General features: G+C 36.4%; 2 protein-coding genes across 3 annotated transcripts in view; one reads left to right on the top strand and one right to left on the bottom strand.

The window, feature by feature from the left end:
- Positions 1–10,823, bottom strand: part of SYNPO2 (synaptopodin 2) — an 86,143-nt gene extending 75,320 nt beyond the window's left edge. Inside the window, exon 1 of the mRNA XM_072334478.1 lies at positions 10,587–10,823. Coding sequence (XP_072190579.1) covers positions 10,587–10,715 — 129 coding nt within the window. The 5' untranslated portion in view covers positions 10,716–10,823. The remainder of the gene's footprint in view (positions 1–10,586) is intronic.
- SEC24D (SEC24 homolog D, COPII coat complex component) overlaps positions 1–18,834 on the top strand; it is a 201,869-nt gene that overhangs the window by 124,685 nt on the left and 58,350 nt on the right. The window contains exon 1 of one of the 2 annotated variants that reach the window (XM_072334486.1): positions 10,837–10,918. The exons of the other annotated variant lie outside the window; for it this stretch is intronic. The gene's annotated coding sequence lies outside the window, so the exon portion shown is untranslated. Of the gene's footprint in view, positions 1–10,836; positions 10,919–18,834 lie in introns of those variants that run through there. 2 annotated transcript variants of the gene reach the window in all.

Below are 18,834 nucleotides of genomic sequence, written 5' to 3'. Positions count from 1 at the left end.
GCCCTTCTTAAAAATGGATGTGATGTTCCCTTTTTTTCCAGTCACCAAGGACTTCATTTGATTGCCATGATTTTTCAAATATAATGAGAATGGGCTGGCAACTGTGTCAGTGAATTCCCTTTGGACTGTAGGATGCAGTGTACACCAATAATTCACTTCAAAAAGGGATTTGGGTACTTGTGAAATAATAATACTCTAGTTGTGATTTCTAGCCTAGTTTTTTGACTGGTATCTTTCCCTGGATTCTCCTGAACATGCATAACAGAACACATCTGATCACAATCTTTGCCTCACAGTTTGGATTCCATGAAATAAAATTTCATGAGCTAATTTGTGTAATTTTGTTATGCATTATAACTAACTCCTCCAAGGCTGTGGATGGCTTGTTTTGTATCAGTGGGAACAATATATTGGCCAGTGACCAAATTTAGGTGAAACCATGCTGATTTCTTATCCATTATCTGTTTTTTGTTTGTGGGGTTTGTTTGTTTGTTTGTTTTTAAGTAAAATCTAAAACAACTTTTCTAAGTTATAAAACTTTGCATTTGTTCCACAGTGAGAGATGTGCAACAGCTGCTTCTTTGTAAGGGTCTTAGGCATTAAATAATATTGTATGTTAGACTTTGCTTAAAACATCCCTGATTGATGATAGCTTGTTCTAATTTGAGGAATTTTGTAAGCAAGTGATGCACTATGCATTCTGGAAGTATTATTTCCAGTGTGCGGGGGAAACATAACGAATACATGATAATATATAAAGCAATTTATCCCTTTCAGATTATTTCCATATGCATCCTCTGTAATAAAATCAGTGGTTCATGGCAGAAAGTCTTTGAACTGATCTCTGCAGAATAGGAAAGTGTAATTTGTGGAACAAAATGCTGATCAGTGTATTCCAGCCACATCTGTTATGCTCTAGCAACTCAGAGATTTCAGTGATGAGAGACTTTGCTCAAAGCAGAAAGTTTCTTTTTCTCCTTTCTGTCCAAAGGACTGAAAATGATGGGTGCTGTTCTCGCTGGGTAGCAAGGTTTAAATTCTTAGGCATATTTGGCCTCAATTTTCAGTAAATTCACTGAAAATGAAGCTGAAGTAAGTAGCTGTAATTCTATTTCTGAATAATAGTACTTATGAGAGAATGATACGAGAAAGAGGAAAAATTTCTGGCACAAGAGCATTGAAGCTTATATAGAGAGATTAAGAGAGATATGATGCCTTCAGGAGCACCAGAAATAGCGGTTAAGCTAATAAAGCTAGTGAAGTTCATGAAATTATTCCCTTTGAATGCAGTACATCCAGGAAGCACCTGTTATTATACAGACATATGCAACCATTAATAAATAACGTTGCACAATTCTCTGTGTAGATGTTGCTTTTCTAGAAGAAATGCAGGAGATTTTTTTTGCAGGGCATTTAGAGCATCTTCAGTATGAAGTCAGACAATTGAAAATGCTTCTGCACATTAAGTGTGCCAACCAGGAGTTACTGCCTGCCTTGTCCAGCCACAGCTGTGCACATTGAAAAGATTTCCACCCAGACTTGCTTGGCACTCTGCTCTTTCCTCCTCCCCAACCTCCTCTGGAGATTTTTACACTTTAAATCTTGTAGAAGAGCTGCTCACATTATTTGTCCCAAAACTCTCAGACAAACTGAGGTGAGTTTGCAAAGCTGTGGTATTTATATTAATAAATATCTGCTTATTTAAGCTAATAAAAGCCTATCTATTTTCAGAGCTGAAGGAAACAAGAGGGGCAGTTGTAAGGTTCCTTCAACCAGTGTGTGTGCAACTGAGATATATGCCCATAGTTTAAATTCTGCCTTAGCTTATGCTTACAAATTATGCCCTTCAATAAATACCCTCTAGTTCCTAGTAATGTCAGTCTAGTACCTATAGTCAGCAATCATTTCACTTTCTTGCAAATAAGCAAATGAAATGTCTTCAAACTCAAGTAAGTATCTTGGTGCTTACTAAGACTTCTAAGAGAGCTTGGAAGTGAAACACGCAAGTACTAAGTAGCCTGAAAAAAGTTACATAGTTCAACAGTATTCAAGCCTAAAGTCTGTTTCTATTAAGGTTTGTTTTCCTTTGAAGGGAATGACTTCTGCTAGATGCAGAATATTGTAGGAAACAGATCTCTAGCAAAAACTGTTACACCCTCCCCAATGAGGATTTTTACTCTCAATATCTGCTTCTAATTAAGTATCTATACTATATTATACATACTAAGGCTCAGTCCTTTACCCTTTAAAGTCAGTGGCAAATTGCCCACTGAGTTCATGGGAAAAATGTGACTCCTTTGTTAAATCTTCCTTTATAGCAGTTTCAGCTTCTTGTTTTTTAAAACAAAGATTCTTCTTTGCCACCTTTGCCTATAGATAACAAGTATTTTCTGATGCTCTTTGTATTACGGTACTAGGAAAAGGAAATTTGGTCTTATTAAATCATACTTGCGCGTCACTTGGTTTGTTTTTCTTTCTGTTACTAACAAGTGCCACAGTGAACATATGATTCTCTTGCATTATCTTTGTTTTATGAAGTTTTTGTCTTGAAATTTCATATTGTAACAATTTATGACATAAATGACATGTTTATGCATAGAAAGAACATACCAAATGAAAACAGCAAGGCAAATGATCAGCATAGGAAACCACAGCTGGTCTAATTCGCTCATAGTTTTGACCTATCACCAGTTCTTCTGCAAATGAATTGTAATATAAAGCATGCTTACAAAAACCAAAGCATCCAGCTTTCTAAATGGGGCCATATTTCTTAAATATGCTTAAAAAGGGTATGTTTATAAGACAATAATTTCACCTTTCCCCTGTTCAGTATGACATAACTCCTTTGAAGGAAAATACCCATGCGTTAGATGCCCTGACCAAGATGTAACAAGGAGGCACAAAAGAAGGAATCTTAAAGGATTCAGAATAACTTTCTGTGGAAGTAGAAAGGAGTTATAGATAGTTTGTGCTTCCCTTCTAAACAAGAAAGGTTCCTGTGCTGTTCCCAGGACTGCAGCACATGACATAGAGCTCAGGGTAGGAGCCCACTGGCACTGGAGAGCTTAGAGATAGTTTTTCATTGTAATTTACCTTCCATATAAGCAACAAATAAAGCAGCTGCTTTGCTGTTCTCAGTATCCCTCTGTGAGCAAGGTGCTGAGCTGTTCTGAAGATTTTTGCCTTTCATGCTTATTGGCAAGTAACCAAAGAATAGCTCTTTTTCAGTGCATTCTGAAGTGTTTTGCTCTGAATGTGCATTAGTCTTATCCTACCATGTGCTCTGCCTATGGACAGCAGATTCTAATGAAATGGGACAGATGGGAAGAATTACAGGAAAGGAAGAAAAAACCCACTGCGTAACTTGTGTACATTAAGTCTGAAATTTAAACCCTTCAAGCTGATATCCAGGGATTTTCCTTACTGAGAGTTTCATTCCATCTAACAAACAGTACTGGTTGCAATCTAAATGTTATCATTTTTGTCTACAGTTAATTCCATGCACAGAATCATTCCTTTTGAAGTATAAACTGTCTCTGTGCATCAGTCTGGCTTTATAGAGTGAAGCTGTATATAAGCATTTAACTACTGAAGTGTGGTCCCTTACACTATTTTCTTCTCCAGAAAGCAAATACGAAGCACACCAAATTCTGCATTTGGAAGAAAGCCCTTCCATGATTTGCATAGAACTCTAGCTGTATTCTCTCAAATGGTCTGACACACTCCTAAAGAGTTTTGTAAACAGCATTTCCTGTTGTGATATTTTATGGTGAACTTAGCCAAAAGTCTTACATTCACATTCACATGAAGGTATTGCATTCACATTCACAGTCAATGTGCAATGGCAGAAGAAACAGAACAATGAAATATAGTAATGTCATGCAAAGTACTTTAAATGTTTTCAGCAAAGAGCCTAAACAGTGAAACAAATCTCTATACAAAGCAACCTGTGTAATTTAGTAGGAATATACTGTTTGTTTTTTTAACTTGTTTGGTTTAAATCAGTATGAATTATGTTGTTCATTCTATTCCATTGAAAACTCTTCTAGCATGAGAGCTGTAAAAGTATGTGTTAGAAACAAACACAGAAGAATACTTCTATGTATCCAAAGCATGCTTGTATTTGCTTAAATACTGTGGAAGGCATGCCAAAACCAGCTTGGTATGTAGGTCTGTGTATCCAAACCAGGGTATACAATCATGCGCTAATTCAACCAGCAGCTTTTAAACAACTTAGATGGGACTACAGTACTAAACATTTCCACTTAGCACAATAGCTGGAATGCAAACGTTTGGAACTGGAAAATGCAGAACCCTAACCTTGGGAAGTGCTTATAAGCCTTTGCTGGTATATGGGATGTTTTTCCTAATTATTTTTCTGTCTGTAATTAGAAACGAGAGCTTTCCATAATCAGTTATTTAGCAGTAGTGTATTCTGGTTAGATTTGGGGAAATTTAACCCATTCCTTCATCTTGCAAAGTAAGTTAACCTAGCATCTAGAAGACCTACCTTCTTTCCAGTTTGTCAATGGAAGTTTTGTCATTTACTTAAATAGAAGCTGAATTATGTCATTCAAACATGTGTAAAAATTTATCAGTTAAATTGAGTCCAGGCCTGTAAAGGATTCAAAATTACCTTCCTTAAAGATAGAAAAAAAAAAAGAAAATAAATAAATAAATAAATAAATAAATAAAAAATTTCCTCATTACTCCTTATGTGAAAGAATACGTAAATATGCCTTGCAGGGTTTTCTGAATACTGTCAGATACAAGCTGTGTCAGATGGTCTGATGGGTGAATTTGAGAATAAGAGCTTGTCCAGACTGTGAAAACAAACTATGTTTGGAAATGTATTAGCTAGCAAATTTAAACAAACAGTTTTAAATAAAGTCCAAGTAAGGCAAGTTGTGTTTAAAATCTTGTAGGTTAACTCCAAACTCCCCTCCTTTGCTGCCAAAGTTCAGCTAGCATGTTTTAAACACTGTTTTCTCTGTCTATATTAGCCTGAAGTTGTATTCAGATTCTGTTTAAAATGTCAGTTAATGCAAATAAAGAACGATCAGCAGAGTCATGGTTCAGTACTGAGTGTCTGCACTACGTGTGTGCATCGTCTTTTTCAAACATGCTAGCATACAGTGAAATCTTCCTTGAGTATGCATTAACCGGTATATTTTCAGAATCAAATGGTACCAAATCAACAACTTCAACTCAAAGATAATTTTAAATGTCATCTGGAGATGGCATTAAACAAATTCTTTCCCTTATCTCACTGAGACGATGATTCTTGTATGTTATCAATGCATACAGGTGAGCAAAAAAATGTTTCTTCAACATCTGATGGTTTATTCCTATCTATATGACTTGGCACTGAAATGAGCTGGGAGCTCATTGGCATAGCACCAAGTGTATTTACCACATCTCAACTAGAATGTAGTGAGCAGAATCTCAGCTTTTGCTAACCTTTTTTTTTTTTTTTTTTTTTTTTTTTTAACTGCTTGAACGTGTGTCAGTGGTGAAAATGTAAAAGAACATTGGCTTGAAAAAGTTTCCTTACACCCAGCAGCACTGGTATATTTTTTGGATGAACTGGCTGTGTGCTAACATAGCTGTCATGCACGTGACAATGACGTGATTTTCCTTACCTCAGGATCAAAAGCATAAATGTGCTGACACATCTTATACTGTTCCTCTTCTCTATTAAACTAAGTGTAAAGGTCAATTTGAGGAAAAGCTCTTGAGCACGTTCTGCACGTGTAAGGTATTTCGAACACGGAGAGAAAGTCAAATGGCCAAAGTAGAGCCCACCTCTGTAAACACCCAGCATTAATCAAATCCAGATACCACTTTTCACACTGTTCGTTCGAGTTGTTGCCAGTTCTTTGAGTTTCACTTTCAATTTCAGGTTCTATTGAATCCAAAATGATGAAACTGACACTTGGATTGAAATCAGAGGGTTGAAATCAGATGCACGCATCTAAAATGACCAGGCAGCTCATTACTAAGGCAAAAATAAAGCCAATATGTAAACGACAGCAGCAGCAGAAGCCTATTTCAGAAACTGGTATAGTAGTCACAAACTGTTTTGCGTGAGGCCTAGTGGAGACAGTTGGATTCGAAGCCTGAATGATCAAGGCATATCATAGGATTAATTTGGAGTATGGTTAACATTTACAAGACAATGGAAACTGCATGATATTTTGCATCTTCTGACATCGGCAGATTTCAATCAGAACGTGGCAAAGATCGAGTTTCCAAATAATTTAAAAAAAAAAAAAAGAAAAGAAAAGAAAAAGAAAGCCTTTAAAATAGCCATTAAGACTTTCCACTTGAACTTGAAATGTTAGAAGATGGGCATTATAATTTGCAGCACCAAATTGGTATGGTTGAAATTAAAAGAGGGAAAATGTTACTATTTTTTTTCTAAAAATACAATTCCAAAAAGTTTCTGAAAAAATATGTAAGATTTATCAGCAATTTAAGAATTCACTGCATGTTTCTTCATATCTTTGTGATATGTCAAAGACATAAAACAGAACAACATGATTCCTTTTGGAGATGTGTTTCTTGCTGACATGTAAAAATGTATGTGTATGTTTAGTACATATCGGTTGGAACAGTTCTGGAACTGACATGATCTGAAATCAGTAACAAGTGAGGTGTCTCGCTCAGTCACACTAGTTCCTCCAGCGTCTCAAGCATGAAAATCTGTGACAACTTTGGTCACAAGGATTTTTAAGCACCTGCTCATTTTTACTTTTAGGACAATGGTATGAGAAAGAAGACTGAATTTCCTTTGAAGTGATTAGAGGTCTGAGTAATGGGATTTATCACCTTGAATACTAGAAACATTCAGATAAGTTCCCAATCTTAAACTACCAATACTTTGACAGCTAAAAACAGTGAGTTCATCAAACTGCTGCTTCGGTGTAGGTAATGAATTAATATGCTGAACATACTGTATCTGCTTGTAAACAGGTAATTTTAATGCAGATACATCATGATTGAATTATAAACCAATATCATCTATAGGTAACAGCATTAAATTACTTGTTGCAAAAGAGATGCATCTTAAAGGATATAGCTTCAATATGAACAATGTGGCTGATATTAAGTATTAGTGGAACAACTCATAGGACTTTCTTTTAAGTGCTAGTCTAGAAAATCATCTATCATTTTCTACCAGCAGGTTTTATATGTATTATTAATTAAAAACTGCAAAGATATTTACAAGGAAAGAAAAACCTGTGATATTCAGAAAAAAAAGCATTCTTTCATGTATGTCATGGTGGAAGCAAAAGGCAAGCCAAGTGTCGCTTTGCTCTTATATATTTTGAATTCTCAACCATCTAGGATCACTGTTGTATTGAGATTTCCTAACTGCCTCTTGCTTTGGGAAAGCTACCCTACAGTGCAGTACTGACATGCTTTATTGTCATGGCGCACACACAGCATAGCCAGCTCTACCACTGTGTCACTTAGCGTAATACTCCCAATTATCTCTTTTATTTCCATAACATTCATTTATGAGATAGTTTTCTTTAGCACAATGTCTCCTTTGACACTGTACTTTAAAAGGATATGTTAAAGTCCTTTTTAAGTATTTGGTCACTATTAGATTATGAAAAATCTTTTTAATGGAAAATAACTTTTTATGAGTTGCAGCATTAGTGGACGTAACAAAGTAAGCTGATATCAGGAGCCAGTGTTTGAGTGGGAGGGTGGGTTAACGTTTTGTAGGCCTCTATGAAAAAGGTATCAAATGTTTTTAAAACTGACTTGTTTTGAATAAGAGTTATAAGTGGACAAAGTAATGTGATACTTTGTGATACTGAAAAGAAAATCCTTGTTTGTGTCAATCTCACATCCAGCCAATTATTGAAATACCTTAAATCTTGGAATGGTTCAAAAATTATTTGCTGGTGAAAATTTCCTGTGTTATGTGCTGATGAGAAAAGAATACCAAGATATTTCTTGGGAAGGAAAATGTTTGTCTCTCTCTATTAAAACTTAGCATGATCATGTTATATGGTATTTTACACTACAGACAAAACTCTCATTGATTTTAGTGACACACAGCCACTGCTCTGCTTGTGACCAGGGCCTGAATGCACTTCCTGCTGCAGTGATTCAGGGGTTTACAGCTCTCAGGATGAGTTCGGCAACCACAAGAGCAAACCCTCTGCAGCTCTCGCAGTATCTGTGAGCTGAAATACTGAAATCAGATGCACTCACTTCTGGCAAAACCTCCATTGGAGTACACTGGCAATTGGATCTACATTTATATGCCCCAGTACGGAACTTACATATATATCTATATATACATATATATATATATATGCATATATATATATAAACTGTACCTGGGGAACATTACCTTTGGATCTTGAAGACAGTAGCAAAAATTACTATTTAGTAGTTTTGGAATCATTAAATCTTCCATGTGCTACTAGTGTCAGTTCTCATGGATAACAAAAGAAAAGCTGAAAACATTGCCTCTATACGGACCACCCACTGCACACTGCTTCAGCCTGGCGGTGGTTCCTGACCTACAGACCCAAGTCTGTGAAACTTCAAGGGAGCCCGAGCTCCCTGGGAAGGATGCTGAAGCCTGCTGACAAGGTGAGCTGCAAAGAAAGCTGTGGTCTGTCAGCTCTAAGTTTCAGGTTTTTGTCCATATACTAGTGTCAATTTTCAAGTCTCACTGATCTCACCCACTCATAAGCATAGAGAAATGAATGATTCGTAACTCACAAAGCAACCAGTCCACCATGCTTATAACGCATACATGCTGTCATGCGTGAACTTTTACCAAGTATCTTCTGAAGTATGATACTGGCCTTCTGATTGGTTTCATTTTCAAGAGAACAAACTCATGCTTGTTAGTTCCTAAATAGCTTCCTAACTTTAGCTATTCCCACTGGAAAAGTGCAGTGTCACAGCAGTCACTATGCATCTTTTTCTCAAGCCACAAGTTCTGGTGGTAAGAGAGATGCCAGTCTTAAGGGCTGCTGTCTAGGATGAAAAAAAATATGTACCTGGTATAGCCTTTTTTTTTTTTTTTTTTTTTTTTGGTCAGAAAAACTTATTTATAATCTTGTGTTGAAGTTCCTATGCTTTGTACTTTCAGTTTTACGTAATCAATGTCTGTTGCTTTTCACCAGAACTTACAATTTTTGAAGTTCTAGCTATAAATTTTCACTAGATGGCAGGACTTCACTGTTATCTATTACCAGGGGCTTTATGTACAAAGCAACAGCTGACTATCGGTAGGAAAAACTTCTAAACATGTTCAAGTTTTGCAAAATGCACACAGGAAAAAAAAAATGCTAATAAGAAATGGATACATAAACACAATAAAAATAGTTATATTCTTGAGTGTGGTCAACACTATGGACTTAAAATCATTGAAAATAATTGGGAAAGGTGATGTTTCCGTGGCTGAGGAACTAAAAAGACATTCTTGTATACGATGAAGTAGACTTGCACATATTGTTCTGCTATTTGTGATAAAGTTAACTGATCCAGTAAATTAAATGTGACTAATTAATAAGCATAGTGACAGGTTAAGATAGTTAGAGCTTAAATAACAGAACTACTGACCTAAAATAATATATATAAGTTTGAAGAACTTAACACTGAGCGTACTGGGACTATGAGGAACTAAAAGGTGTTCTGTAAATCCCTCGGCATCTTGCTTCTCTGCCTATTTTTGTATATTTTAATCTCTCTCAGTTTAATGAGGCAGAATTCGTAGTATGGTGAGCAGTCCCTCTATTGTTTCAGCCAGTGGTATTTTGCTGATCCCAGTGCTCCAGATAAAATTTGCCCCCCTTGTCTAGGAAAACAGAACACAACTCCATACAGTTACATAAGACTCCAACAACTATGACAAATAGTCATTGTTGCAATGGAATGAGCATTGATTTTAACAGCCCTTTTTAAAGTATTACTTCTGTGGCTCGGGGTTACAAATTCTTATTTTTTCTGAACTTCTCTACTATCTGCTTTGCTTTCATTTTAAACATAGTTTATGAGGCGTTCAGTAATTTTCAGTGCTGTTCATGAAATATAAAAGGAAACGTTTGGCTTCTATTAAGGCTGCTCCTAAGACCGGATAACTTTCCAAAAACAGAGATAACTTAGTGTAATTCTTTCTGGGATTCCCAAAATAGTAAGAACATTTTCTCATGATAAAGCTGTGCTTATTCTTTGCCTAGAGAAGAGGATTATCATAAATAAATGACTGAAACAGCATTTCCTAATATGAGATTCAGTTTTGCAATATGCTGAGTGCACTCAAAAACATACAGCAAGTCACATAGGAGCTGAAAGGCATACATCATCTCACTTTTAGAATTTTTACATTCAAGAAAATGTTTGCAGTACTTGTTAACTCTCAAAAAGTAATCATTACTTTTTACTGAAACAAACACAAACAGCACCTATATAATCCCCTCAAAACATGTTAGTACAGACAAACAAACATCTCAACATGATCCACACCAACAATTTCACTGGAGACAATATATAGTTAGCAAACTATTCGCTCACAATCACAAAACACTGACAACATCTCATGTTCCTACCTTGGCGATTTGCAAAGGCTGCTTTTGCTCCTTGCCACCTTGCAATCTAAAGCCCCAAGGCGCCCCTCCACTCATAGCAATGCAGATATAATCCCCCGTGCCCATTTTCCTGGTGCAATTAGGCAGCATTCATTTACAGAACATAAAAAAATTGTCTTGCAGATGTTCAGTGAGCCTGAGGCAGAGCTGGAGACCCAGAGCACCACACTGTTGCTGCTGCTGCGTACTGCACTAGCGAATGTATTCATTCAGAAGAATGTAAGAGCTCTCAGATCAAGGGCACAGCCCACTCTTTCGTCAGATTCCTATGCTCAGCCCACCTTCAAAGTAAAGTAAGTAACACTTAGGAAATGAACACAAAGAGATTCGGCCATGAGGCAGAAAAGTCTGCATTTGAACATGAGTGTCTCATCACAGCTAAACTGAAACAAATGCAGAAAGAAGTGTATAATTCCCGGTGATGATTTAGGACATAAGTTTACTTTAGTAAATGGTGCCAGTCATTTTAAAATTTACCCATTTCTTGTGTTCATTCTCCAAACAAAGAAAGCAGAATTTCAAGTGAAGTATTGTGTACATCCTCTGAATTAATGATACAATTACATGGAAAGCTTTTTTAGGATTCTCATTTCCATCCTGCATGCACTGACTGCAGCGCTATGGGTATGCCTCCCTCTCAAAAAAAGGGAAAAGCTTTGCAATTTCCCAGTCCTAAAATTGCTTCTTTCACTGGTTGTCCATAGCCTCAGTTTAGTTAGGCATCCACTGGTATTTTTCAATGATCTGAAGCATTGTTAGACCCTAATAATACCTGTTCTTATGCAGACTGCTGCATTATCCACCATGGAAAGGAAAGGAACTGGTGAAATGAGATAACAATTATACCAATTCTCTCTACTGATGCTTTCAACAGTTGATGTACCAACAAAAGGTAACCTTATCATAAGCATAAAAAGAACTGATTCTGTGTGAAGTTAATTGGCTGCTGCATTACAAGGCCTATATGTAGTTCTGCTCCCAGATGCTGACTTCAAGTATTCCAACTGTAGACAGCTGAGCTCCTGCAGGTCTAATTGGAGTGGTTTAAAAGCTGTCAGTACAAAGTGGTTTTGTGGATAGTTCAACATATTCAGAGATGTCAGGACAGTGGGAAGCACTTGGTCTTTAAGTTAGTAAGTAGCTGATAGCTGCTGAGGATTTAAAACTAACCCTATTTGTCAATCCATTCATTGTCTGTGGAGTGATGCTTCCAATTGCTATAGCAGTGTTCTTTAAATAGCAATGTTCTTTAAAGATCATTAGGCAAAATACTGAGGTAGAGGCAAAGTTTTCTGTTAGACTGAAATGCTGTGGACAAAGTAGGCAAGCTTTGAGGTAGTTGAGCCCTTCATCAGACATGTAAAGGCGCTAAGGTAACCCAAAGATTGGGTTGAGACAAGTTCCCTAAACAAACGGGAAACCATCACTTTCTCAATGTCAGGATTTACCTGAAGGTAGAGTGTTTTCTGTTACTGACTACAAGTCAAAGGCTCGGGAGAAGCAGAAGAAGCATGGTCAGGAGTAAAATTAAATACTTCAAAAACACTCTGCCAAACAAACCATACTCAGAAAGGGTCTTTAAAGGAGCTTTGCTAAACAACATTTGAGAGGAAAAAAAGCCTGGTTTAAAATAATTCAAGAGGGCTAGCTGATTCTTACTGTCTTTTGCAATGTTGACCTGTTGCTATGGTAGACACTTTTTAAAATCTTTCCCTAAGCAAAATTTTGCCATAGATAAAATTCTCTCATTTTCTAACTGATAAAAGTTGTTACAGATACTTTTATGACAGCAAAATTCTTAGGCACATAGCTGTACAAAATGCCCATCAGCACTCCAGTAAATACAAAAATAGGATGGCTTTATTTTTTTAGGAAAACGGATCATATGGAACATCAGCCCTTCATATATTTTATTTGTGAGAAAATCTGCAGTTTCATTACTGCTAGGGTGCTTTTGAGTTTGTACTAGGCTATTTTTTATCATTTTTGGTAAAAAGAAATAATCAAATCTGATCTCTGCTTATGAATGTCTCTGAAAACTTACTGTAGAAAACAAGGTAAAGTGTACCATAATTAAACTTCTGCATCCTAATGGTCACATAGTTGACATGAACTTTTACTAGATGTGGATACTTTTATCTCTTTTCACCATACAGGAGAACTATGTAAAATGATTATATGGAACAAGCTTGTTTAATCATCACTCAGCTGGAAAAAATAAGCCAGAGCTGTTTGATGTTTTTTATGTGACAAGTGAAGTATCTCCATACAGTTGGTGAAATATCAGGAGTTGGTCTTCTCTGATGTTATCTCCACCTTTATTCTGTTTGTCATCTTTGAGGCAAATGAGCAGAGAGAAGCACTTAATTGTTTGTTATAGCAAAAGACAACATAAAATTGATAAGTAAAATAATACCAATGATTTGGGCCAAAATCACCACAAGGAACACTGGAGAAATTTCTCTTCAATGGCAAAAATAACAGTTTTGTACATGATTCTGTGCTAGTGCTTTTGGATTCTCAAAGCTGAGTATTTCAGTATTTGTTTAGTGTTCTACTTAATTCTACTTTGTGAAATCTATATGGTGCTTCACAGTTCAGTGAAAGCAGCAGCAGTAGATAATGTCAGTGGTGCTGAGACCTCTGATCTCCACACAGAAATTCTTTTCTAAGCCCTGAGTTTTCATTTATATTGTGCAGTATTGACAACTCTAGAACAAGCTGTGAAAGTAATGTCAAAAAATGAAAGGAGTAGTCAGGTGTGATGGCAAAGCTTTTTTTTATAACAACAGTTCCAAACAAATTGCTGTTTAATTAATTAATTAATTTGTTTATTTATCCTCGTAAGAGAAATCTTGTTGCTTGCTCCTCAGTAAGAAAAACATTTGAACTCTGTAACTAAGCCCTTCCCATAATGGGGAGATACAAAGTGCTCCAAAGGCATTAACTACTCCCATTTGCCATATATGACTTTCTTAAATGCTTATGCCTCAGCATATCTTGCTTTTTAATAGTATTCTTATCTTCTTGTGCATTCTCTGCATCCTTTGGGATTTCTAAACGCTGGTCAGAAACTGGACACATTATCACAGAAGTGGAGTCATTTGTGGGGTTTATGATATTTTGGTTGATCTTTGGTCTCTATGGCACAAATTAATTGCATTATTTCAGAGATTAAAGAGAACTTTAAATTGAACAGCAAACACAGACATTTAAGCATTGCCCTCATCTCCATCATTTTCTTTAAAACCAAAACATTCAAGTCTAGGCAACAACTGATAAAAATGTTATGCAACAAAAATTAACTTTAGAAAGTCATCACATTACAAATGCCAGAGCTCACCCAACATTCATTTGTGCCCAAATACAGGCAAAAGTTTAGTTTGAAATTCGATCTTCTGTGATAAGATCTTTATGAAAACGAATCCAGGACAAACTCCCAGCTGCTCATCTACTTTCAAGAACTGCCAGTCAAGAAACCTAGCACAATAGCATTGATGAGCCATGGTAAAGTAAAAGTAGCTAAATAGTAGCACTTAGACCTACGTGAGTATGGGCAACAGGTAAAGAAAAAAAAAGGCAGTTGATGAAAAAGAATAAGAACATGGAAAATGTATGCTACTTTCCTCAGGTGATATTCAGTGAGTATTACTCAAGAAATTCTGCCAAATGCCATTCCTGTGTATTTAATAACAGTTATTAATTTCTTTCTTTTTCATGATTTTTTCCTGCCTCCTTTTGAGCCCACATAACTTTTGATATTAATAGCTGATAGAAGGTAATCCCCAACTGTACATGACATGAAGAATCACCTCTTCTTGTTTGAGCCTGGATCCTACAGGTTCTTTTGACATCCCCTCAGTTATCTATTTTCAAGGGAAGGTAAATGGAATAATTTAGTCATTCTTTATAAAAGAAGCTATCTCATACTCCCCAGTCTGCGCCACCTTTATACTTTTAAACCATGTTACAGTATGGCTGTTTAGTTTCCTTAAAAGCCTTTGATGAAGGAATTTGTTGAAAGCCTTGTGTAAATCCAAGATCAATTAGATCACTCTTATCCTTGTGTTTCTTGATCCCTCCAAAGGACAGCCTTACAATTGTGAGTCTTCCTCTTATGGAAACCATTTCAACTCTTCCCACATAAGTCATATTTATCCAGATGGTCAATACTCCTCATTATGTTTTCCAGCTTTTAGTTTTGTGTTTTACTGACATTGATTTTTTGTAAAATCTGATGCGAATCAAGGAATTATATAGCTAGATTCAGAAGACATTTAACAGACTTGTAAGGAAAAAAGGTGTATGTTAGTATTTCATTCTGCAATAAAAGAAAAGCTGTCATTTCACCTATCGTTTCTTTCAAAAGGACCCTACAACTGTGGATTGTTTAAAAATGCAAACCTTTCCATCCATCCCTTAGTAATGAGAAATAGAGAGAGGGAAAGGGGATATCGTGATCTCTAATTTATGGGCAGCATTTTAGTGCTTAAATACCTTGATGGAATGCTTTTCTTCTTTTTATGTATTTCATTCTTTTCCATCTGATTTTTTTATTTATTTTTTCCATATAAAATCAACTACTTCCCTAAAAATTCCTTCCTGGAGATTGTAACCAGATCATCTGTAAACAATTTAATAAAATACACATTTTGTTTTAGTATGTAATTTCAGCCACATGAGAGAATCAAGGGGGTGGGGGGGGGGGAGGGGGGAAGAGCAAGAGAAAAGGAAAAAGAGAAGGAAATAGAGAAAGAAAACAGATTTGCAAAGCTTCTTGTTGTGTTTGTATATTAATTACGCAGGAAAAAACAAACAAACAAACAAACAAACAAACAAAAAAACCCACACAATTGCATTAAATGGAAAAAAAAAAAAAATCAAACCGTACCACTCAAGAAAACATGAAATAGCCTCAAATGAATTCTCAAATGAATTGAAAATGGCCTCATCAAACAGATCTCTTCAAATGAGTTTTTAAGGCAAAGTGGCTTCTGCAAGCTAAAAGTAATCTAAGGCAATGCAGCCTATGTTGTTGTCCTGAATCACTGCCTGATCATATTCTTCATTTAACAGTAATACATTTCAGTAGTTGTATAAGGTAAAGGAAAATTTTGAATGCAAAGCTATGTAACATTTTCCCCAAACTTTATAGAAGTAGAAAAATACATTTCTGCTTAATTTCTAGCCATATTTCTGTTCTCTTGGCTTTACAAGCAACAAGAAATAGAGCCACATGGAATGGATTCAATTTTTGGAAAAGTTTTAAAATGATGGACAAAGTGAATGAAATACGTTGACGGAAGGTTCAAGCTACACAGCTCCAGCTAACATTCATTAAAGCTGATTGCTCTTCATTTTTCCCCCATCAAGTTTCTCTTGTCCTACAAGAGAAATTAATAGACTCCAGATGTTTGATTGCGTGAGGAACTTAGCTGTGCACTGCAAACTAAATAGGGTTTTCAGACTGAAAGCACGGACATGTGGTGGTAAAGATACTGTAAAACAGTAATACGAAGATCTTAGTGAGGAGAAAAGCAATTAAAGATAGAACATTTTTGGATATTTATTAAATGTCTCTAAGGCCAGACAGGAAATATCTGCCTTCACTGGTTAGAGGCATGAGCGTTTTCTCATTGGTAAAGGTAAAGGCTTCAAATTTTAATCCCTATTGTGGATTATCAGGCTACATACTGTGTAGTGGTTAGGATTTCAGAACTATTCCCATGTTTTGTTTATTTTTTTTTTCTTCAAAAGCAGCAAATGAATTGCAGTGGAAGATGCAGGGAAATGTTCTGAATCTGGATGTGATTTGAAAGAACACTTTCTCGGAAACATAAAACAGATCCAGTGATGCTTCAGAACCTGAGATAAATCATAAATTTATAAATCTCTTTCTAAAGTGAAGTGCACAGGGTTGCCCTGTAGTTTTGTGGAAAGCTTTAAGTCTGCCATCTGCCATGTGTTGGGGGCAATGCAGAATAGTGCTCAGTCACGCCTCTCTCAAAGGTGGAAAACTAATTTGTTTTTGTTCTCTGCTGGAAACAAATTACCTCACCTCCATTCCAGCTCTGATAAGGTTAACAAAGCTTTAGACTTTGAGGAAAGGTCAAACAATTGCCTGTTTATTTGGCCCCTACATCTTTGTTTCCAGTCCTGTTCTTTGCGGAAGGAATATTAGTGACACAATAGTAACTCCAGCCATAAGCTGAACTGCAGAACAGAAACTAAGTTAATATCCTTGAGGACTACTGATTGATAACACTATGAATAGCAGCAATTCATACAAAGTGTTTTCTTGTAACTTCACCATGTCAGGATATAAGTTAGTGAAGACCTACTCTCTAAAGTTATTTCTGTGTGGGTGGCAACGTGTCACAGGTCCTCTGTAGGCAAAGACCTATCTGGAATTCCTGTTTCCACATAACATTCTATTGCAGTTTCTACGTACCACTTGACATTAGCTAGCAAAAACTTCTTTTCTCTCATGATTAGGGGGAGCCCCTTAGGTGTCTTTCTCCATTTCAACTCCCAGGAGACGGGTTGACTGCATTTTGGCTCCAGTAGTTGGAAAAGCTCTAATGAAAGATTCTAAATCTTGAAATGAAAACTCTATTTGTTATTCGTGGTATTTTCTTCCTGGTTTTGGCGGATGTTCTTTTTAACAGAGTCTGTGGGAATGGAAACTGTACCTTCAGTGCAAAAGCTTTTGGGTCTTGAATGTAACTTAAATGTAAGTAGATGTTTTATGTTTATCTTAATCCATCAACTCTGCCACACTACTTCACCCTGCTCTTCAAAGATGTCATTTGGAGATGGCTGTTAATTAATACAGCATCTTTTGTCTATTAATTCGCCTTAGGCAGGCAGCTTTTTTTTACCTCCTTTCTTCCTTATGTAAGTAAACAATATTTCCTGCCTATTTATTGGACTAAGCAAATATACTATATTGAACATTTATGTGCAACAGTGGCATAAATCAAGAGCAACCATATCATATTCTGTTAAAAAACAGATTTTAATCACCTGAGCTAAGAATTAGGCTTTAATGGTGTGTTAAAATATGAAAGGATGGTTTAGCGTGGCACTGAATATTGAAGTGATCTTGAAGATTCAAAATTAATCTGATGAATTCTCAAGTTTCGTCTTTTTTGAAGATTGTTTCATGTTAGGTAGCATAAAAGTGATTCATTCCCTTTGACTAGTTTAGAAAGCACAAGTGATTATATGCATGGCTCATGTCCAGCATAAAAAATCAACTGTTTTTGTAATGCAGTTTAAAGCACACATTGTTTTCTACTTGGAAGTCTCATAAGAATTTATGAAAATAAGAATCAGAGGTAAATTGTGTTATAATATAGAATGGGTGTTGGGAAACTTGGGTTTGGTTTATTGGGAAATTAACATCTAACTTTTGGTCTGGGCCTTTAAAATGGGGGAAATGGCCAATCTACAGTATAACTGTGAGAAATCTGCTTGAACTTCAGAAAATATCAGTGAATGGTTTGAGGATTTTTTATCCTTCTGTTGCACCGTATTCTTCCCTCTTTCCATGATTACTTCTAAGGTTTGCAAAGCCCTTTCTAACAGGCGCTATCCAAATATTGTAAAGCATCTTTCTTAGTCTTCCCCAGTGAGCTTAATGTTGGTGGTTATAACTACAGCATCTAGCAAGAGGGCAGCGCACAAAGAGTTGCTGCAGAGTCAAATTACAGCTGTGTAAAGCTACCAGCATTTCTTTTTCTCTGCGTCTGGATGGTTCTGTGTAGATTTTTACCAGAGAAACGTTAACATCAAAGAGGATACAGCAAGGACCTCCCAGCATGAAATCTTACCCAACACACAAATAACTGCAATAGATTAAAAAGCAATTCAGATATCTTCATTCATGGCTATAGGAACAAGAATTCCAGCTCTCTGCTTTGATAGCTAACTCCTTGCCAAATGGAGCGTATTAGAAAAGTCAGCCCTCAAAAAACACCTTGATGTTTAACCCCCGCTGATCCTACATCCTTTCCTGCTGCGCTGCATCTTCTTTCCAAGAACCGGTTTCCAGACTTCATAGTTCCTTCTGTGTTTGACTCAGGCTTCTGCTTTTGGTGATAACCTGCTGCTTAGCTGGTGTTGGCCTGGACCTGCTGGATTTCCAGACAACTACTAATGTCTGCAAATCTTGGACAAGAGTTATTTTGTGTACCCACACAGCAAA

Source organism: Excalfactoria chinensis, chromosome 4, assembly GCF_039878825.1.
Source record: "Excalfactoria chinensis isolate bCotChi1 chromosome 4, bCotChi1.hap2, whole genome shotgun sequence".
NCBI lineage: Eukaryota > Metazoa > Chordata > Aves > Galliformes > Phasianidae > Excalfactoria > Excalfactoria chinensis.
Note: the sequence above shows the minus strand (reverse complement) of the source record. Positions and strands in the feature narration are given on the sequence as shown.